We start from the raw sequence: 23,604 nt of genomic DNA on the forward strand, positions 1-23,604 counted from the left end.
TGCTTCCTTTGGACTTGCTAAAAGACCTGCTCTTCTACCTTGTCCAGTCCTGAATTGTCCCAGACACCCAGGTTCTCTGACATTCTTCCTCCCTTGTTTCCCTCCAAAGGGTACGTGTTAGACCTGTACTCTTGCCCAGTTCCTTTTGAATGCCCTGTATTGCTCCACTGTAAACTTACTTGCAAGGACATGTTCCCAGTCTACTGTGGCCAGATTCTGCTTTTTTTTAAAATAAAACCTGTCTTTCCCCAATCCAAAGGCGTCTTTTGCAGACCATGATTTTTCTTGTCCAGAACAAATTTGAACTGTACTGTATTGTGGTTGCTATCTCTAAAATATTCCTGCACTTTCTCCAGATCTTGCACTGCGCCATCCCTTGTTAGGCTTTCTACGTATTGATATTTTTTTAAAAAACCTCAGGATACATTTCGAGAAATCCATTCTCTCTGAATCCTTAACACTTTTCTGATTTATGTTGCATAAGTTGAAATCTCTAGTATAACTACACAATTATACACACACCTCTGTCTACATATTTTCTGCTCTATTTCCTGCTGAATCTTTGGGAGCCTATAATATATTCCCAGTGAATTAGCTGCCACTTTATCATTCCTAAATTCTACCCACAAAACCTCATGAGGATCCTTCCAAGATATCTGTCCTTATTGTAGTAATTGAGCCCTTTATTAATAGTGCTACACCAACCCCCTTTCTACACCCTCCACTGTCTCGTCTAAAGGCCTGTAGCCTGGAATGTTAAGTTGCCAGTTCAGACCTTTCCTCAATCATGTTCGTGATGACAATAATATCATACTTCAATGTGTCAGTCCACCCCATAAACTCATCAGTCTTCCCTATTACACTCTCACCATTAAAGACTATCCAGCCTTGCCTAATTCTCTTGACACTTAACATAACTGAATTCATTCTGACTTGCTTCCTTTGTTATGGCATGATGTGTCTCTGTTTCATCGATATTTTGTGTCCCCTTCCCCTGCGAATCCAGTTGAAACTGCTCCCAATAGCACGAGTAAACCTACCTGCAAGGATATTGATTCCAGTGGTTCAGCTGCAGGCCATACTGTTTGTACATGTCCCACCTCTCCCAAAATTGGTCCTAGTGATCCAAGAATCTAAAACCCTCCCTCTTGCACCAACCCTTGAACCATGCATTCATCTGTCCTAATCTCTTTGTAAACTCACTTGAACGTGGCACCAGGAGTAATCCAGAGATTACAACTGTTGGAGGTCCTGCTTTTTAATCTATTTCCTAGCTCCCTGAATTCTTGATGCATGACTTTATTCCTCAATTTGCCCATATCCTTGGTACCAACATTTACCAAGATCTCTAACTCATCACCCCTTTCAGGGTACCCTACAGCTTTTCAATGATATCCCTGACCCGGCACCAGGGAGGCAACAGACTGTGCTGGAGTCACATCTTTGGCTGCAGAAATGCCTGTCAGCTCCTGTGACTAAAGAATCCCCTATCTCTCATATCAGTCAAGCCACATGTGGCGCCAGAAGCTTGGCTTTGACTGCATTCCTTTGAGGTACCAGCACACTTAGTAGGTTCCATAATGGAGTACCGGTTAGTGAGTGGGACCTGAGGGAACTCCTGGGTTTTTTTTCTAGACTTTCTGGTGGTCACCTTCTTCCCTCAAGTCCCTTTAGTTGCGGTGTGACCATCTCCATAAATGTGCTACCCACATAACACTCAACCTTGCAGATGTTCCACAGTGTCTTCAACTGCAGCTCAAGCTTCAAGACCGAGAGCTCCAACTTCTGCAGCTAGGCACACTTCTGGCACGTAGTTATCTAGAACAATGTGTGAAAACCTTTGGGCCATTTGATCAAGCTTAAACATTTTGCATAGTCCTATTACATCTGATGCAGAATCTTCAACAGCTCTGTCCACCCAGGACCCAGTGGATTGTTTACTCATTTCAAAAATAAAATGGTGAAAAGTCCTGGTAAGGAGATAGTGGGCTTGATGCAGCTAACCAGGGAGTTGTGCCTTGGGGATAGTTGAGTTACTGGCAAGAGGGGCAGGTAATCATAAAATCCCTACAGTGTGGAATCAGGCCATTTGGCCATCAAGTCCACATTAACCACCTAAGAGCATCCCACCCAGTCCCGTTCACCGTACCTGTAACTCCACGTTTATCATGGCTAATCCACCTAGCCTGCACATCCCCAGACACAATGGACAATTTAGTATGGCCAATCCACCTAACCTGAACATCTTTCAACTGTGGAAGGAAACTGGAGCGCCTAGAGGATACCCACGCAGACATGGGGAGAACATGCAAATTCCACACTGAGTTGCTCAAAGCTCAAACTGAACTTGGGTTCCTGATGCTGAGTCAGCAGTGCTAACTACTGTGCCACGCAATTCAGTGGATGATGAGTTTTGGAGCATTAGAGAAATGGACTTCAATACTTTCGGGGATATTTTCGGGGCAAAGTTTTGAACTGGGAAGGATCTGATGCAAGTTTGGAGTGCCAAAGACATGCTCTACCTCTTTAGGTTGGAGTTTGTAGCAGAAGCTAGATTGATGGGTATGCTGGCATCTACTGACTTTGCTTGGGCTTGGTGTGGCCAGTGACTAGAAGGAGCAGGCAAGCACATAGAGAGTAGGTTTTTCAGCACTGTCCATAGTGGTGTATCTTTGTGACTCAGATTGCCTCCAGTGTTGTTCAGTTCTATCTTGCAGAGAGGTTTGGCAGACATAGCCCTAGTTAAATAAAATATAAATCTTGCTCTCAACTGTCCATATCAACCCAGGTATGCTGGCAAAGTTATATACAGAGTAAAACCCCTTCTGCACAGTTCACATCAAGAACTCCGAAGACAAACACAGCTGACAGTGATATACAAAAGTAAAGCTCCATCTACTCTTTTAAACTGACAACAAAGTTCCCCGACACAGTCCCCATCAAACACTCCCAGGACAAGAACAGCATTGGAATTAGGTATAGAGTAAATCTCCCTCTACTTTTTCAAATAGAAAATAAAGCTTCATACTCACTTAAATGGAAAATGAACCTCCCTCAATATTGTCCCCATTAGACTCTCCCAGAACAGGGACAGCATGGAGTTAGAGAAAATCTCCTCCTACTCTTTTAACTGAAAATAAAGCTTCCTCTTTGCCATACTAGTCAAATATATTTCCAGGACAGGGGCTGTACAAGGTTAGAAACAGAATAAAGCTCCCTGTATAGTGACCACTTCAAACACTCCCTTCTTAGATTAAGATAAATGCTCCGCACACCATTAAGGGCTGAAGGGCCTGTCCTATACTGTACTGTTCTATGTAGGCACACTACGGAATAGATGAAAATTCCAGATCTACACTGAACAATGAAACACTCCCATGTGACCTGAAAGGAATTTCCTATTCCCAATGTCATTCGTGCCCTTTTCCTTTCTTGAAAAAGGAAATGCTGATAATGTAGCTGACGGTTTTGACCTCTTCCTTATGCAGGACCCCTTTGGGCCGAGCCCGTGCTTGGTTACGACTTGCTATGATGCAGAAAAAGCTGGCGGATTATCTGCGGTGCATGATCATCAGAAGGGATCTGTTCAGGTGCTTCCTCTTATCTTTGTCTATTATGTAATGTCTATTATGTAAATTGTACGAGTTTAAGCATGTACTGCCCCTCTGGCAGTCCCTTTGCCTCATGGGTTGTACTGAACTCTGGGTGTAAAACTGAGCAGATTAAGTTAAAGTACGGTCTGTGAACCTCAGAAGACATCCTCAGTGGGCTCTGTCTTGTGCCTGCTCCGTGTTGTGGTTCCTTCTTTCTGTGAGTTGTCCAATCAATGATGTGGTAGAGCTTTACATTTTGTGTAGAGAAGTGCACTGGTGACACACATCATCTTTTCACTTCTAGGTGCTTAGTGATGGTTGGTTGTAATGAGGCACCAATTTAAGACTGATGAGGAACTTCTCTGAAGGTGGTGCATCTTCAGCATTCTTTAACACAGAGCTATGGGGGCAGAGTGTTTTTATAGAACATAGAACATAGAACAATACAGCACAGAACAGGCCCTTCGGCCCACGATGTTGTGCCGAACTTCTATCCTAGATTAAGCACCCATCCATGTACCTATCCAAATGCCGCTTAAAGGTCGCCAATGAATCTGACTCTACCACTCCCACGGGCAGCGCATTCCATGCCCCCACCACTCTCTGGGTGAAGAACCCACCCCTGACATCTCCCCTATACCTTCCACCCTTCACCTTAAATTTATGTCCCCTTGTAACACTCTGTTGTACCCGGGGAAAAAGTTTCTGACTGTCTACTCTATCTATTCCTCTGATCATCTTATAAACCTCTATCAAGTCACCCCTCATCCTTCGCCGTTCCAACGAGAAAAGGCCGAGAACTCTCAACCTATCCTCGTATGACCTACTCTCCATTCCAGGCAACATCCTGGTAAATCTTCTCTGCACCCTCTCCAAAGCTTCCACATCTTTCCTAAAGTGAGGCGACCAGAACTGCACACAGTACTCCAAATGTGGCCTAACCAAAGTCCTGTACAGCTGCAACATCACCTCACGACTCTTGAATTCAATCCCTCTGCTAATGAACGATAATACTCCATAGGCCTTCTTACAAACTCTATCCACCTGAGTGGCAACCTTCAAAGATCTATGTACATAGACCCCAAGATCCCTCTGTTCCTCCACCTGACCAAGAACCCTACCATTAACCCTGTATTCCGCATTCTTATTTGTTCTTCCAAAATGGACAACTTCACACTTGGCAGGGTTGAACTCCATCTGCCACTCCTCAGCCCAGCTCTGCATCATATCTAAGTCCCTCTGCAGCCGACAACAGCCCTCCTCACTGTCCACAACTCCACCTATCTTTGTATCATCTGCAAATTTACTGACCCACCCTTCGACTCCCTCATCTAAGTCATTAATAAAAATTACAAACAGCAGAGGGCCCAGAACTGATCCCTGCGGAACTCCACTTGTAACTGGACTCCATGCTGAATATTTACCATCTACCACCACTCTCTGACTTCGACCGGTTAGCCAGTTTTCTATCCAATTGGCCAAATTTCCCTCTATCCCATGCCTCCTGACTTTCCGCATAAGCCTACCATGGGGAACCTTATCAAATGCCTTACTAAAATCCATGTACACTACATCCACTGCTCTACCCTCATCCACATGCTTGGTCACCTCCTCGAAGAATTCAATAAGACTTGTAAGGCAAGACCTACCCTTCACAAATCCGTGCTGGCTGTCCCTAATCAAGCAGTGCCGTTCCAGATACTCGTAAATCCTATCCCTCAGTACCCTTTCCATTACTTTGCCTACCACAGAAGTAAGACTAACTGGCCTGTAATTCCCGGGGTTATCCCTATTCCCTTTTTTGAACAGGGGCACAACATTCGCTACTCTCCAGTCCCCTGGTACCACCCCCGTTGCCAGTGAAGACGAGAAGATCATTGCCAACGGTACTGCAATTTCCTCTCTTGCTTCCCACATAATCCTAGGATATATCCCGTCAGGCCCGGGGGACTTGTCTATCCTCAAGTTGTTCAAAATGTCCAACACATCTTCCTTCCTAACAGATATCTCTTCTAGCTTATCAGTCCGTTTCACACTCTCCTCTTCAACAATACAGTCCCTCTCGTTCGTAAATACTGAAGAGAAGTACTTGTTCAAGACCTCTCCTATCTCTTCCGACTCAATACACAGTCTCCCACCACTGTCCTTGATCGGACCTACCCTCGTTCTCGTCATTCTCAGGTTTCTCACATACGCATAGAATGCCTTGGGGTTATCCTTGATCCTATCCGCCAGGGATTTTTCATGCCCTCTCTTAGCTCTCCTAATCCCTTTCTTCAGGTCCCTTCTGGCTATCCTGTATCCCTCCACTGCTCTGTCTGAACCTTGTTTCCTCAACCTTATGTAAGCCTCCTTCTTCCTCTTTACTAAACATTCAACCTCCCTCGTCAACCAAGGCTCCCTCACACGACCATTTCTTTCCTGCCTGATCGGTACATACATATCAAGGACACGTCGTATCTGCTCCTTGAAAAAGTCCCACATTTCCACCACATCCTTCCCTGACAGCCTATGCTCCCAACGTATGCTCCTCAAATCCTGTCTTACAGCATCGTAATTTCCCTTCCCCCAATTGTAAAAACTTCCTTGTTGTGTGCACCTATCCCTCTCCATAACCAAGGTGAAAGTGACAGAATTGTGGTCGCCATCACCAAAATGTTCACCCACTAACAAGCCCACCACTTGTCCCGGTTCGTTACCGAGTACCAAATCCAATATGGCCTCCCCTCTGGTTGGACAATCTACATACTGCGTTAGAAAAGCTTCCTGGACACACTGCACAAACACCGCCCCATCCAATCTACTTGATCTAAAGAGCTTCCAATCAATATTTGGGAAGTTGAAGTCGCCCATGACTACGACCCTGTGGCTTCTGCACCTTTCCAAAATCTGTTTCCCAATCTGTTTCTCCGCCTTGGTTATGGAGAGGGATAGGTGCACACAACAAGGAAGTTTTTACAATTGGGGGAAGGGAAATTACGATGCTGTAAGACAGGATTTGAGGAGCATACGTTGGGAGCATAGGCTGTCAGGGAAGGATGTGGTGGAAATGTGGGACTTTTTCAAGGAGCAGATACGACGTGTCCTTGATATGTATGTACCGATCAGGCAGGAAAGAAATGGTCGTGTGAGGGAGCCTTGGTTGACGAGGGAGGTTGAATGTCTAGTAAAGAGGAAGAAGGAGGCTTACATAAGCTGTTTCTCAGCTTTATAGATTTAAAGCTGAGATAAGTTAATGATCAGTAGGAGAATTTAGGATTATGGCAGAAAGGCAGGAAAGTGGACATGAGGAATGTCGGATCAGTCCTGATTCTATTGAATGGCAGAACGGGTTTAGGGCCTATTCTTCCGACTACTGTTTCTTGAATTGAGTGCAACTCATCCAGCGGGCCCCATTGTTGGGATTGTTTCAGATCAGTGTTGGTAAATTTGCATGTAACGTGGGATTGAGCTGTGCTCATTAAGTCAGTGATCAACTAAAAGGCCTGCACTGTGCTGAGTGAATTGATCCTGGTTGCAAGCAGTAATGGGACTGAGGGACAGAATTTCTTACAGTTGAAAAATGCAGGCATAATGGGTGAGAAAAAAGAAGAGTTGAGTGGTCATGGCTCTGTGGTGCTGTGGTGGAGAAGGCTGCACCCATATTGGCGGAGAATTACATTGACAAGGTACAAAGTATTGTTCGTAACCAAATTTCAACAAGTTATTACACTTGGGACAAAGGGAGAGAACATCTGAACATAATTTTAATTGAAATAATTGGTAAAAATGAAATGTTGTTCAGAAATTGCCCTGTAATGTAATTGACCAAACTGAAAGGGGAGATGCTAAGTCACTGTTCTGTGTGCTCCTTTGATGACAGTGAGTTTTATGAGGAGCATGCATTGATGATGGAAGAGGAAGGGGCGGTGATTGTTGGACTGCTTGTTGGACTCAATGTCATCGATGCCAACCTGTGTGTCAAGGGAGAAGACCTGGATTCACTGGTAAGACTGACTTCTATATGCCACATTTCTCACTTCCGTCAGGCGAGTGGTGATTCGGCGTTGGGTCTTCCCTGTTCACTTGCAGTTACTAGGAGAGTCCTGGTTAGTTTATTTTTTTCTGCCAAGTAATATGCTTAAATTCAGTGGGTTGTCACATCTGATCTGAGGTTGTACACAAAGTTAAAGGATGGCAAGGTCACACCAGCATGCCCACGCCAACTCTCAGGAATCAGTTCACCATGCTGCCACCGCGACATCAGAGAGCCAGTCACCTGTATGTCGCACACCGATGGTGGCAACAACCTAGAACATTACAGCACAGTACAGGCTCTTCAGCCCTCAATGTTGCGCCGACCTGTGGAACCAATCTGAAGCCTATCTAACCGACACTATTCCAGGTTTATACAATGACCATTTAAATGCCCTTAAAGTTGACGAGTCTACATTTGATGCAGGCAGGGCATTCCATGCCCCTACTACTGAGTAAAGAAACTATCTCTGACATCTGTCCTATAATTTAACACCCCTCGATTTAAAACTATGTCCCCTCGTGTTGGCCATCACCATCGCAGGAAAAAGCTCTCACTGTCCACCCTATCTTAACCCTTTGATTATCTTACTTGTTTCAATTAAGTCACCTCTCAACCTTCTTTTCTCTCATGAAAACAGCCTCAAGTCCCTCAACCTTTCCTCATAAGATCTTCCCTCATTTTCAGGCAACATCCTGGTAGATCTCCATGACTCCTTTCCAAAGCTTTCACATCCTTCTTATAATGCGGTGACCAGAATAGAACGCAATACTCCCCAAGTGTGCCCTCACCAGAGCTTTGTACAGCTGCAGCATGACTTCATGGCTCCAAAACTCAACCTCTCTACCAATAAAAGCCAGTACACCATATGCCATCTTAACAACACTATGAACCTGGGTGGCAACTTTCAGGGATCTATGCACATGGACACCGAGATCTCTCTGCTCATTTTGCTGCCAAAAATCTTACCATTAGCCCAGTACTCTTTATTCCTATTGCTCCTTCCAAAGTGAATCATTTCACACTTTTCCACATTAACTCCACTTGCTACCTGTTAGCCCAGCTCTGCAGCTTATCGACGACCCTCTATAACCTACAACATCCTTCAGCACTATCCACAACTCCACCGAACCTAATGCCCTCTGCAAATTTACTAACCTATCCGTCTACGCCCTTATCCAGGTCATTTATAAAAATGACAAACAGCAGTGGCCCCAAAACCGATCCTTGCGATACACCAAGAATAACTGAACACCAGGATGAATATTTCCCATCAACTACCACCCTCTCTTTCAGCTAGCCAATTTCCGATCCAAACTGCAAATCACCCTCAATCCTATGCCTCTGTTTTTTGTGCAATAGTCTACCGTGGAGAACCTGATCAAACGCCTTGTTGAAATCCATACACACTACACCAACCACTTTACCCTTATCCACCGGTCGCCATCTCAAAGAACTCAATCAGGTTTGTGAGGCACAGCCTCCCCTTCACACAACCATGTTGACTATCCCTAATCAACTTATTCCTTTCTAGATGATTATAAATCCTATCTCTTATAACCTTTTCCAACACTTTACCCATAACTGAAATAAGGCTCACTGGTCTATATTTACCACATCTGTACGCCCCTTCTTGAACAAGGGGACAACATTTGCTATCCTCCAGTCTTCTGGCACTATTCCTATAGACAATGATGACATAAAGATCAAAGCCAAAGGCTCTGCAGTCTCGTCCCTGGCTTCCCAGAGATTCCTAGGATAAATCGCATCCGGCCCAGGGGATTTATCTGTTTTCACACTTACCAGAATTGCTAACATCTCTTTCATGTGATCCTCAATCCCGTCTAGTCTAGAAGTCCGTATCTCAGTATTCTCCTTGACAAAAATGTCATTTTCCAGTGTGAATACTGACAAAAAAATATTCATTTAGTACTTCCCCTATTTCCTCGGACTCCACACACAACTTCCCACTACTGTCCTTCATTGGCCCTGATCTTACTCTAGTTATTCTTTTATTGTTGATGTAGCTATAGAAAGGTTTAGTGTTTTCCTTGATCCTATCTGCCAATGACTTCTCATGTCCCTTCCTGGCTCTTCTTAGCTCTCTCTTTAGGTCTTTCCTGGCTAACTTGTAACTCTCATGCACCCTAACTGAGCCTTCATGTCTCATCCTTACACAAGCCACCTTCTTCACCTTGACAAAAGATTCAACTTCTTCTTTAGTAAACTACAGTCCCTAACTTGACCACTTCCTCCGTCCCTGACAGGTACATATGTATCAAGGACACGCAGGAGCTGTTCCTTGAATAAGCTCCACGTTTCAATCATGCCCATCCCCTGCAGTTTCCTTCCCCATCCTATGCATCCAAAATCCTGCCTAATCACATCATAATTGCCTTTCCCCCAGTTATAACTCTTGCCCTGCGGTATAAACCTATCCCATTCCATCACTAAAGTAATCATAACCAAATTATGGTCACGATCACCAAAGTGCTCACCTACCTTCAAATCTAACACCTGGCCTGATTCATTACCCAGTACCAAATCCAATGTGGCCTTGCCCCTTGTTGGCCTGTCTACATACTGTGTCAGGAAATCCTCCTGCACCCATTGCACAAAATCTGACCCGTCTAAAGCACTCAAACTATAGTATTTCCAGTCGATATTTGGAAGGTTAAAGTCCCTACAATCACTACCCTGTTACTCTCACTCCTATTCCGAATCGTCTTTGCTATCCTTACCTCTACATCTCTGGAACTATTTGGAGGCCTATAGAAATTTCCCACCAGGGCAACCTCTCCTGTTTCTAATCTCAGCGCATAATATCTGAGTAGACGAGTCCTCAAACGTCCTTTCTGTCACCATAATACTGTCCTTGACTAACAGTGCTACACCTCCCTGTTTTTTTTAAAACCACCTTCCCTGTTCTTACTGAAACATCTAAACCCTGGAACCTGCAACAGCCATTCCTGTCCCTGCTGTATCCATGTCTCTGAAATGGCCACAACATCAAAGTCCCAGATACCAACCCATGCTGCAAGTTCACCCACCTTATTCTGGATGCTCTTGGCGCTGAAGTAGCCACATTTCAAACCACCTTCCAGCTGCCAGTGCACTCTTGTGACTTTGAAACCTCAGTGTTTGACTTCACTACCTCCTGGACCATGGAACCACAATTTAGGTTCTCATCCCCCTGCAGAATTCATTTAAACCCTGCCAAAGAGCATTAGGAAATATCTCCCCAGGCTAGGATATTGGTACCCCTCAGGTTCAGGTGTAGACCACCCTGTTTGTAGAGGTCCTACCTACCCCAGAATGAGCCCCAATTATCCAGGTATCTGAATCCTGCCCTCCTGCACAATCCCTGTAGCCATATGTTCAATTCCTCTCACTCTTCCTATTCCTAACCTTGCGAGGAAGTGGCATGGATAACAAATCAGCAATAACAACTCTGTTTGTTCTCGCTCTTAAGTCCTAACTCCTAATCAACTCAACACCATAACTCCCTGAATTTCTGCCTTAAATCCCCATTCCTTTTCCTACCTCTGGTGCCTACATGGGCCACAACTCGGGACTGCTCCGCCCCCCACCCCTCGAGGATCCTGAAAATAAACATGTTCCGTGATATCATGAGCCCTAGGACCTGGGAGGCAACAGACCAACTGTGAGTCTCAGTCGTTCCCACAGAACCTTCTATCAGCTCCCTCCCCCCCCCCCCCCCCCCCCCCCCTTCCCTTTTGAGCAACCAAGACAGACTCTGTGCCAGAGACCTGTACCCCATGCCTTACCCCTGGTAAGTCGACCCCTCAACAGTACTCAAAATGGTATACCTGTTATTGAGGAGAATAGCCACAGAGAATCCTGGACTGTCTGGTTCCCTTTCAGTCCCCTGACTGTAATCCATCTGCCTTTTTCTTGTACCTGAGGTGAGATGACCTCCCTGCAACTCCTCTCAATAACCCCCTCAGCCCCAAACCCCTCAGAATGATCCGAAGTTCATCCAGCTCCAGCTCCCTAACATGGTTTGTGGAGCTGGAGTTGGGTGCATGTCTTGCAGATGAAGTCAGTGGGGGCACCAGTGGTGACCCTTACCTCCCACATTCTGCAGGAGGAACATCCAACTGCCCAAACCTCCATTCTCCATTTTCTAAATTCCCAAGAGACTAATGAAAAAAAAACTAGTTACCTTACCAATCTGGCACGCACAGTCTGTTTTTGGGTTAGAGGAGGAGAGTGGATGGAGACAGTACTTAAGTGGTGTTTCAGGTAAAGCAACCGTCCAAATACAGAGAAGCCTCGATTATCTGAACGAGATGGGCAGGCACTATTTCGCTCGGATAATTGATTATTTGGTTAATTGACTCAGTCTTTCCTCTGGGGCTCAAAGTTTTCTGTTAAATCTGCTCCTCTTTCAGGAGAAAAGGTATGATCCCTGACATCCTACACATTCCACCCCCCCCCAAGCTAACACCGTCCAGCCCTGACCTCTGCCCATCCCCGACCCTGTCGAACTCCTGTCTTTCTGAGGTGAGTCTCCAAATAGCACGCACGCATGCAGGTGCACACACACACACATCTTTTTACTGCAATTTTTTGACAAGTTTCACCTTTGTGCTATATAGGACAGTGTTGGAGAGATTATCTATCTGGGGAAGTGGGGGTTAGGGTATACTCACTCCTGTGTAGAACTCCAGGGAAAGTGTGGTGGGGGGGGAAAGCGAGAGAGAGGGTGGGAGGTCAGTCGTTTGGAGTCTGTTTTTGGCAACATTTCAGTAAGCTGAGTTCACTTTTAATCCCAGTAAACAAAAGACGCGATCAGTGTTGAAAACCAGTCTTTGATGTAATGTTTCTATCGGGACCTTGAGATCATCTTCGGATAATCCGATATTCGGATAATTGAGGTTCCTCTGTATATTACCTGACTTATCTAGCATCCCTCTGGTCCTTAGTCCCGCTGTACAATGGAGACAAATGGCAACCCCTGCATCCTCCAGCACTGCTGATGAGTGGGAACATGTTCAGCATGCAGCGCAGTACCAGAGACCCTCCCTGCATGGGGAGGCAAATTATGGAGCGTCAGTAGATTAGTGGAAGAGAATGGGACTGGGGCCAGAGGCACAGAGATGCCTCAGCACCCACAATTGAGAGCACCAGCTGACAGAGACCGGCCGAGGGAGAGAGGAGTACCGAGACACAAGTGGCAAAAGGTTGTGTATGCACGCACCACAAGTTGATCACCGGCCATGGAATGGTAGGACTTTCTGGGAGGTGGGTGATGCCTCGTGACCCAGTGGATCACACCCGGTGAGTACGGAAGGCATGCTGACACTGACAGGGATAGAAGACCCGACACTGGCATTCTGGAGACTTTCCCACAGCCAACATTCAACTGTCTGCCAGGCGCCAAGGAACCCAAGGGGGGGCCAGCAACATGAGGTGTACAGGCGATTCAAATGAGAAACTTTCAGGCAATACCACAGAAGCACGTTCCATGCCCACCCCTTGGTGTCTCCAAGATAGACAGCAGGACCGAGTAGAAATGTTCGGGCTGAACGGGAGAGCCAAAACCAGCGATTGATGTGGATGCAGCCAGTGAAGTCACTGCATTGAATGAAACCTCCTTCCTCAGCTACACACTTGGTGCCAACAGAAGACAGGATCCAACACCCTACTGGCAACTGAAGGTCAAGGACGAACTGAGACCAGTGGCTTGCAGCTCCCAGGCACCGTCTGTGCTTCTGAACACTCTCTCTCAATTAACAATCAAGTCAAGTCAATGTGTCGATCCAGCTCGCTCTATGCAAGACTGGCGACCTTCACAGCCTAGAAATCCGCAGCTCACTTCACTCTTTTCACAAACTGGCCACCCGAGAGACACCCTGTGCAAATCTACTGAGTGTAGACAGACCCCGCGGGTGCTCAACACACAGGGCAGCACCGTGTCCCAGTGACTAAGCAGTCAGTGTCGCTGTGCAATCTACCAACAGCTATGTTAGGACCAGTGATAGCTGTGCTGGCCCACTCCTGTGACTCAGACCAACTCCACTCCATGTCCTGATATGTGTCAGGCCTGACGAGCGGAATGTGCAGGGAAGATTAAGCACTCCGATGCTGGTGGGCTCTGGAGTCTGCACTTCGGGGGACAAAGACAGCAGATCCTCGGCGACACAGTCTTGCCAGCCAAGATGAATGCAGTTAATTGCCGAGTGACCCTCAAACAGGCATGGCCCTGGGATGAACCCCGGGCCTCAAAGAGCGTTCAAAGTGTCGATGATCAATGTGTCCTTCAATTCACACTAATTCTCGCAGCTACCTGTGATCTTCTTTGCATGAGCTGAATAATCCATCGTTAAACATAGTATGAGGTTTCAGTCTGGTCCTCGCCAGAGACCAATGACCTGGACCATACATACACTCCCCACCATCACAACTTCCACCTGACTGGAGGGTTAACAAAGGATCGAAGAAGACACCACCGCCGCCACACACAGGACTGACTACTCCCTTTCATCGGGAACATGGAAGGACCGCACACTCACCCTATTCTAGGTAAAGAGCTGAAAATGTGTTGTTGGAAAAGCGCTGCAGGTCAGGCAGCATCCAAGGAGCAGGAGAATCGACGTTTCGGGCATGAGCCCTTCTTTAAGAAGGGCTCATGCCCGAAACGTCGATTCTCCTGCTCCTTGGATGCTGCCTGACCTGCAGCGCTTTTCCAACAACACATTTTCAGCTCTGATCTCCAGCATCTGCAGTCCTCACTTTCTCCTATTCTAGGTAAAAACAATGACTGCAGATGCTGGAAACCAGATTCTGGATTAGTGGTGCTGGAAGAGCACAGCTGCAGCCGCTGGTCTCAGTTTGTCCTTGACCTTCAGGAAGCATTCAAGGAGCAGTAAAACTGATGTTTCGGGCAAAAGTCCTTCGTCAGGAATAAAGGCAGAGAGCCTGAAGCGTGGAGAGATAAGCAAGAGGAGGGTGGGAGTGGAGAGAAAGTAGCATAGAGTATAGTAGGTGAGTGGGGGAGGGGATGAAGGTGATAGGTCGGGGGTGGGGGGATGGTGGAGTGGATAGGTGGAATGGCAGGGCAGAGGGGCAGGGTGTGTGCAACTGGTAGAGAGGGGCTGATAAGCAAAGCCGCCATCACTGCTGAACTCTGAACTGTCGCCTGCAAACTCATGCCAAAGTCTCCCCATGGCACCAGGTTCAACTCTTTCACAGGTCTAACCAAAAGCAAGGCACCTGAACTGACTGGTCAAACTGAATGTCACCCTTGCAGGGAAGAGTGAGCGCACACGCAGTTTGGGGGGGGAGGGGGGGGTAAGCGTGTGGCTGAGTGCAGAGAGAGAGTGGGAGCTGCTTCCCTGACTCCACTCCTCTACAGTGCTGAGGGAAATGGAGTGTCAAGCCGCATGGAAAATGGAGATACAGCAACAGCCCTCGCACCCGCCTCACCCGAGAAGCAAGGACAGTGTGAGGGGAACACGTTAGCAAGACCCACTCTCAAGCGCTTGATTTCGGACCACTGACTCTACAAGAGGCGGCTTCTTGGTTGCATCTGAGCAGCAGAGTCCGTGTCAGAAGCAGTGGGGTGCCAGCCTGGCCACATGAGATTGTGACCCTTTCAAAAAGCACTTGTCAAGGTGGAAAGAGTGGGGAGGAACCCCTAAAGCACCAGCCCCTGATAGGAAAGTTAGCCACAAGAGCCCTCCCACATAGACAGGAATTGCTGAATCAATTGAGGAGAGCACCAGTGAAGCCGCATGCACACGACGCTGGCAGGTCCGGACAGAAACCTGGGTGCCGAGCACCTCGGCCGCAGAGCCAGGAAGAGCAGCCACCCACTACAAGAATGCAGTGCTTGAAGCCAACGCAAAAGAGCCAACATTCTGGGCAAACTGGAGTCAGCCTGCCACCCTCCCTGCAATACCTCAGAGAACCAGGCAACTTGAACTCTCTCTGTTTATATCACTTTTTATTTCATTTCTTTCAGGTGCCTGTGGAGGGATGGCCATTTATGGGGTGTTTTTGCCGATCATCACCATGGAAATAGGTTGCCCACCCTCCGACAGTGTCTCGAGATCTCTGACCGATTTTGATAAAAGGCAGAAAGAATTGGATAAGTCTGACAAATGTTTGACTAAGTGTCACAATTTGACTTCCAAGAGGTCTTGGGCATGCACCCAAACTTGAAAATTCAAGTGCCACTCCCCTCGGAGTTACTTATCAGACACTTTTCAAAGTGGTCCCACGCCGCCATTTTGTTATAAAAATCATGTTCTCGAAAATCTCTGGGTGCCCTGCCAACCTGTCAAGCGGCCAAACCCGACTGGGGCAGAATCCCAAATTCAAGTGCTTCGATCTGGAAATCAGTCCCCATAAACACTCTTGGATTTTTTTTTTGCAGCCTGACTTCCACAATTAGAGCGAGTTTAAGTTTTTAGGCTGCAGACACTGAAACACAACATGACGACGCCCAGACTGAAATCCCCTGAGTCATGTGGCACCCAGAACACATTTCCTGCATGCATTTTCAGATTTTTTTCACTGGTGGGAAGTTTGCTGTGATGACAATTTGAATTCTTTTACACCTTTCCAAAATCTTTCTAAGATTTTCCTAGTTACTGACTTATCCTTTTTAAACACTTCCTGGCAATTTTCATAGGTTTCCGGTGCACGTTTTCAGGCATTTTTCCAGGCTGGTCCTTTGACATTTTCCAACATTTTTTTCAGTTTTTCTAGTTACTGAATTGACACTTTTAAACGCTTTTGGGCATTTTTCTAAGTTTTCATTCATGTTTTCAGACACTTTTGTAAGTTTTTCTAAACATCCTGGGCATTTTCCTATGCTTTCCAGGTTATTCATTTGGCACCTTCAGACAGATTTTAAGTCTGTCTGGTTACTGATGTGACACTTTTGAAAATAGTTGGGCACTTTTCCAAAACTTTGCTGGTTACTCACTTCACCTGTTAAGACTGTTGCTCCCTTGCAAAAATGGAGCACTTCCCACCATGGGAAATTGTTGAAACTCGATCTGAGCACAGCCTGCGCTGCAGCCTAGCAGGGGACCCTATTTGCGCAATGACCAGTTTGAGTCTGACTACGTTATCCAGCCTGTCCAGGTATCATGAACTGCAAGGAGTGAGTTTCCTAACTGCTATTTGGTAACATATTAATTGTGGAATTACAGCACTGAAGTGCAGAAGCATCCTTTAACTCATCATGTCCCAAGCAATTATGTTCTGTAATAATTGTACAGTCCCCTACTATCCCCTGGTTCTGTATTAATCTCACTGTGCTGCCCTCCACTCTGGATCTGTACTAATCACACTGCACCATATTCTCCCCTGGTTCTGTATTAATCGCAATGTTCTGTGCTCCCACTGTACCAATTTTCATTTCAACCTTGCATTGTCACTGTGGGAAACTGATCTAATTCCTGTGGAAACGAAAAAGATTCCTCCTACCTTATGCTGACTGTGTGCCATGTAGATGTTCCACTCTTGAAGTGAAGAATGAGAGGTTACAGAGAATATATTGCAAGGTTCAAGGCATGTTTCTTAGTCAACACCTGACAGATGTTAATAATAAAACTGATATTCAAGCAAGTAAGCAAACAGAGTCTCTCCCTTAAATCTTTAAAATAAGAGACTGGCAAACTCATAATTAAGAGGGCCTGTGGTTTTGTTTTTGATGCTGCATGGTGTTCTGTTCACATCTCTCAAGTGTCTAAATTGTGAAGAGGCATCAGTTTTTGTTTTCTTTTGATTTATAATTCTGACAAGCATTGTTGTTGGCTGAGGCTGAGAATGAGAGGATAGGCTTGACTGCTATCCTAACCCAGCCTGTATAATAAGATGCTAGTACTAAACCGTCCAGCTCATTTGGAGGATGTGCTTGGGTAGTTAACTTGGTGTGGTCAGAAGAGGAGAACCTATGGAATGAAATTTGTCAACTGAAATCTAGATACTGTTATTCTAGTAACTGGTAATTCTGAACCAAAGGTATAATCTCACCTTGTCACTTGCCCCACAGGTTGGAGTCATCGACTTCTCCATGTACCTGAAGAATGATAGTGACAGTAGTGGATGCTTTGAAAGGTAATGCTTGCAGACAGAAATAAAACTCACTCTCACCAACTGCATATGATTGCTCGTTAGTAGAAAGATGTGGTCTTTGGCACATAGCCTTGTTGCAATGTCCACTTATCTCTGAGACAAGGACCTCTCGCAGTCCACTACTGCACTGATCTTCCAAACTGTGAGATATTGAAGAATATTACTGTCCTCACTTGCCCCCTGCATTATTTCTGACAACTCTTCTGGAATCACTTGTTGAAGCTGAGTTTGCATAGACCAAGCTTTAGTGATGATGCCCATGAATGTGAAAGTTATTTAACATTCATTCTTCCACCTTGCTTTATGAAACTAATTCCGAGTTAGTAGTGTATTTTGTTCTTTTTGTGACATTCTCGGAATTGTGCTTTTTATTCAGAGATGGACAGTTTGCTGCAATTCTCGATCAGAAGAACTATGTGGAAGAACTCAATCGACAGCTGAGGTAGGTTCCTATCTGAATTCTTGATCTTGTCTTCATACTAGAGGCAGTAGCCCTGCGTTTTGTAAATCAAAACGTTTTTGGTTTTAATGGGCTATGACAATATGCAGAGTGAAATTGAAGTTAGTTGTAGATTCTCGCCCCAACCAAGAACGGTAATGGGAGCAACAGAGACTGATACTAATCAATCTTTGAAGGTGGTAATTCAATATTGGTATATTAGTGTGTACCTATTGAAATTATTTATTTTGCTGTTGGACCACAGTCGCCTTTGTTAGATTTCTGCCACAGCAACATAGTGGTTATGTGCTCCCAACGGTTATCATTTAACATTTTTCATCAGAATTAATTGGAAGTAGTTTAATCTGTGTCATCGGTGTGGCTTTCTGTTCATCAAGTGTAGTATTGTAAAGAATATTCTGACTGAGGGTACGGTCTAGTATTGCTGAAAAAGACATTTTATTGAAGCTTTTTGTATGCGCCCATCAGGACACTTCACAAAACAAATAAGAGGGAAAACAGCATTTATGAGAGAAGAGTGCTGATTTGTTGGCACTTTAGTAGAGGCATAATTAATGTTAAGGATGACTGACCGGAGTGTCATAGAGATGTGCAACGCAGAAACAGACCCTTCGGTCCAACTTGTTCATGCTGACCAGATATCCCAGTCTATAATCTAGTGCCATCTGCCAATACCCGGCCCATATTCCTCCAAAGTCTTCCTATCCAATCAGAGGCCTTTTAAATATCGCAATTGTACTAGCCTCCACCACTTCCTCTGGCAGCTCATTCCAAACAAGTACCACCCTCTGTGAAAATGTTGCCCCTTAGGTCTCTTTTATATCCTTTCCCTCTCACTCTAAACCTATGCCCTTTAGTTCTGGACTTCCTCACTCCAGGAAAAAGATTTTGTCTATTTATCCTATCCATGTGCCTCAGCATTCTGGGTAATCCAAGATGAAGGATGGGAAAAATTCTGGCTGTTAACAGGCTGCTCCTTTTTAAAGTATTTTAGGTGTTGGAGGTGATTTCCTCGCATTCTTGGAGCAGCAATTATTGTTTTATATGCTGTTGCATTGTTTTGGAATTTTGGAGGAAAAAAAGTCAAAACAACGGCACTTTTTTAAAAGGGTGAGGGACAGACAAAGGCAGCACATGGTCAGTGAAGGAGAGAGAGAAAGAAACCCACACTGCTAACTGCCACAGCAGTGGACCTGCGCAGCTACTGCCTTTGCTGTTGAATCAATGTATCGCTGGACATCGGAGTGCATCCAGGAAAACTAACAAACAAGTGAAATTCAGAACTGATCTTGGAGGAACTTGTTTGGGTGTGGTCACAGCACAGAAACAGATAAGTGAATAGTTTTACCTGTGGCCTTTCTGTAAGTCTGCAGTAGTGAGTAGAGTGGGTTCTTTCTTGACTTTGTTTGAGATATGTCTGTTGATTAAGCTTAACAATATAAGCCATAAGTGTTAAGTTAGCCTGGAGCAGTGTTTTGTAGAGGAATAAGATGGTGCTGTTTTTTGGGGCTGCAGATTGAAAGAAGCAAAATGACTATATAATGTGTTTTCTATCTCTAACTCCTACAGAATGAATTTCTTTTTAAATAGGACAATTCCCCAGAAGGTCAGAGTGTTGAGTACAGGAGTTGGGAGGTCATGTTGTGGCTGTACAGGACATTGGTTGGAATATTGTGTGCAATTCTGGTCTCCTTCCTATTGGAAAGATGTTGTGAAACATGAAAGGGTTCAGAAAAGATTTACAAGGATGTTGCCAGGGTTGGAGGATTTGAGCTATAGGGAGAGGCTGAACAGGATGGGACTGTTTTCCCTGGAGCATTGGAGGCTGAGAGGTCACCTTTATAGAGGTTTACAAAATTGAGGAGCATGGATAGGATAATAGACAAAGTCTTTTCCCTGGGTTGGGGGAGTCCAGAACTAGAGGGCATAGGTTTAGGATGAGAGGGGAAAGATATAAAAGAGACCTGAGGGGCAACTTTTTCACGCAGAGGGTGATACGTGTGTGGAATGAGCTGCCAGAGGAAGTGGTGGAGGCTGGTACAATTGCAACATTTCAGAGGCATTTGGATAGATATATGAATAGGAAGGGTTTGGAGGGATTTGGGCCTGGTGCTGGCAGATGGGACTAGATTGGGTTGGGATATCTGGTCTGTATGGACAGGTTGGACCGAAGGGTCTGTTTCCATGCTGTACATCTCTGTGACTGTAAATAGCAATGTAAAGGGAAAACAATTTTTATTGGTTTTTTTCATAAGCAGTATTCATAACTACCAAACTTAATATGTGCAAATACTAATGGAATGTAGAATTAACAAGATTATTGCCACAAGAATTGTAGATACACAGAATCCCAACAGTGTGGAAAGAAACCATTTGGCCCTTCAATTCTGCACACACACTCTCTGAAGAGTATCCCTCCCAGACCCAGCCCCCTACCTTGTGCCTGCAGCCCCACATTTACCATGGCTAATCCATCTAGCCTACACATCCCTGAACTCTGTAGACAATTTAGCATGGCCAGTCCTCCAACCTGCAAACCTTTTGTTTGTGGGAGGAAGCTAGAGCCCCTGATGGAAAAGTACACAAACAAGGGAAAATGTACAAACTCCACATGGACAGTCCCCCGAGGCTGGAATCGAACCTGGGTCCTTCGTGCTTGTAAGGCAGCAATGCTAACCACTGAGTCATTATGCCAAAGGAGAAGGGGTTCAAACAGGGACTGCAGAGGCAGATTTTTTAAAAGTGTCAGGTTGGTAAAATATGCAGAGTGCTTTTCACAGGGTTTGATATATTGGAGTCTATCTTACTCCATGCCTGGTGGGAAAAGATGAGAATTGAGTGAAGAGTATGGGCATTTGTCTTGACTTGAGTGAGTGGGCTTGAAACAGAAAATAAGTGCAGAAGCAGGCTATTCGGCCTTTTGAGTCTGCACCACCATTCAACATGGCTGATCATGCAATTTCAGTATCCCACTTGCACTTTCTGTCCGCCCCGTCATCCTCCTAGCCGCAGGGGCCACATCTAGCTCCCTCCTGAATAAATCTAATGAACTGGTTCTGAGTGAAGATGTTCTTTCTCACCTTGGTCCGAATGGTTTACACCTTATGCTTAGACTGTGAGCCCTACTTCTGAACTTAGCTAACATTGGGAATATTCTTCTCGCATCTAGCCTGTCCAGTCCGATCAGGATTTTAAGGTGGTGGAAATTGGCTGTAAGATGGAGCATAAGCAGACAAGACCATGAAAAGGCAGTGATTTTGTATTCAGAACTCTGGCTTAAAAAATATGGTTGAACTAATTGACTCTCAACTCAAGTCATAATATTGTTATTGGAAGTCGAGCAGAATGCCCAGGTCAGGCTGATCAGGGTCATGGGATCCTGTTAGGAATTTTGTGTTGCATTGAAAACGGTTTTCCTACAGTATGCCATTGCTTAGGGTAAATTTATCTTAAATACCTACACCTGTTCATCGACCTGAAATGTTAACATTATTTTGTTTCCATAGTCCTGCTGAGCACCTCCAGTGTTTTTGTTTGAATTGTAAAAATTGGGGGCAATTTGCAGCTAAAGTGAGAGATGATTTGCTAAGTCTGTATGATGAGATAGGACAGAAAAGGGTTATTTCTACTGACTGACTAGCCTCCAATGGAGGATTAAATGCAAGAAATTTAGAACACAGTGAAACTTTTAAATAAGGAGAAGGTTGTGAGGCTGAGGAATAAAAAGTGTCACAGCTCTCGGGGCTTGTGCCCTGGCAATCAAGCCCACTATTCTGAGTTGTCGCGCATGTGCAAAGATATAGTTAAAGCAATCCAAAGTCTCCAATTTATCAGACTGACAAACTCTGGCTAAAAGAAAGTACTTACCAGGTTTCTGTACTTAACAATTTAAATTGTCTTTAACCAATGGTCATTGGGAAATATGAATTGTCAACTTATAATTTTCTATAGGTTAAACTCCACTCCTTTTTAGGTATCACCTACATTCATAATCAGACAGGCACATCATTAATATTTAGAGAGAATTGTTTGACTGGTGCAGATTAAAGATTTTCAGCTCTGTCGAGCACTCTGACTATAAAAAAGGAAAAGATTTGTTAGCACCAGTGTAGACTACAAGATAGGCTGTTTCTTTTGGTTTAGTTTTGATTGTTTACACACTGATCTGCTCTTTCATTCACTAGTTGAGAATTCATCATTCAGTGTTTCTGGAGGTATTTTATTTCCCCTTCAACAGTAAATTTGCAGATGATGATGAGTGGAAGACAACTTGCTGGTACTTACACATGAATGCGAGAGAGATTTTTTTGAAGCTTTGCTTGACTGACTGATCATTTAGTCAGGAGCCAACCAAAACATTGTTGCTAAGCAGTTGTCCCTTAGTTCAGAACTTATTGACTCCATCGTATCTGCTTCTGCTCTCACTATTTAAAGAAAATGCAACTGTGAATACAAATACATACGTACAGCCAACCGTACAACATTCAAACAGATCCTTCAGCCCAATTCATCTATACCGACCAATTTCCTAAACTGAACTAGTCCCATTTGTCAGCATTTGACCCACATCCCACTAAACCATTTCTATTCATGTAACTGTCCAAATGTCTTTTAAATGTTGTCATTGTACTTGCCTCTACCACTTCCTCTGGAAGCTCGTTCCATATATGCACCCCCCCCAGACACAACATGTTGCAGTAAACATGACTTTTAAAACTGCAGCCATCCCTTTACACCTTCTCCTTGGCCCGCAATTGAAAAATGAAAATAATTTTAAACTGTTGTTTCCAAGAATGTTTATAATTGAAGGTGAGACCCTGACTGTGTGTAAGAATACTTTGGTCAGGATACTTTTGAAGGATAAGGGCACAAAGGAATAAAAACCAAAGATGCTGGAAATACTTGAGTTAGGTAGCCTCGGGAGAGAAACTGTTCACATTTCGGTTTGATGACCTTTCAAAATAATGAGGTTTTGACAAAATTGAAAAGAGGCAGAGAGGTTAAGGAACAAAATTTGGGTGTAAGATAAGAGATGAAATGATAAAAGGTTTTGTGGCAACACAGGATGTGAATGGCTGGTTATAAGAGCAGGTCATAGACTGGGAATACTGTAATGCGTAAGTTACCTCCTGACTTCCCAAAGTCTGTCCAGGATCCACAAGGCTCAAGCCGGGAATGTGATGGAATATTCCCCACTTGCCTGGATGAGTGCATGCCCAAAGTACCATTGACAGGGTGCAGGACACAGCCGTTTGATTGGCACTGCACCCACTTCACCAAGGCTCAACTGTGTACAATCTGTAAGATGCACTGCTGAATTTGCCAAAGATCGTTCAACAGCATTTTCCAAATGCAGAACTAGTTCTTTGTAGAAGGACAAACGGCAGATACATTGGAACATTACCATTGCAAGTTCCCTT

General features: G+C 44.9%; 1 protein-coding gene and 1 pseudogene across 5 annotated transcripts in view; one reads left to right on the forward strand and one right to left on the reverse strand.

Moving 5' to 3' along the window:
• rufy2 (RUN and FYVE domain containing 2) overlaps positions 1 to 23,604 on the forward strand; it is a 70,342-nt gene that overhangs the window by 9,655 nt on the left and 37,083 nt on the right. For all 5 annotated transcript variants that reach the window (XR_011954712.1, XM_072557992.1, XM_072557988.1 and 2 more), the window contains exons 4-7: positions 3,489 to 3,590; positions 7,456 to 7,579; positions 17,642 to 17,706; positions 18,101 to 18,166. Coding sequence is in view for 4 of the 5 variants with exons in the window: in XM_072557992.1 (XP_072414093.1) it covers positions 3,489 to 3,590; positions 7,456 to 7,579; positions 17,642 to 17,706; positions 18,101 to 18,166 (357 nt within the window). In the remaining variant the exon portion in view is untranslated. The remainder of the gene's footprint in view (positions 1 to 3,488; positions 3,591 to 7,455; positions 7,580 to 17,641; positions 17,707 to 18,100; positions 18,167 to 23,604) is intronic.
• Positions 13,816 to 13,966, reverse strand: LOC140463745 (5.8S ribosomal RNA; annotated as a pseudogene).

This window comes from Chiloscyllium punctatum, chromosome 38 (assembly GCF_047496795.1).
Source record: "Chiloscyllium punctatum isolate Juve2018m chromosome 38, sChiPun1.3, whole genome shotgun sequence".
NCBI lineage: Eukaryota > Metazoa > Chordata > Chondrichthyes > Orectolobiformes > Hemiscylliidae > Chiloscyllium > Chiloscyllium punctatum.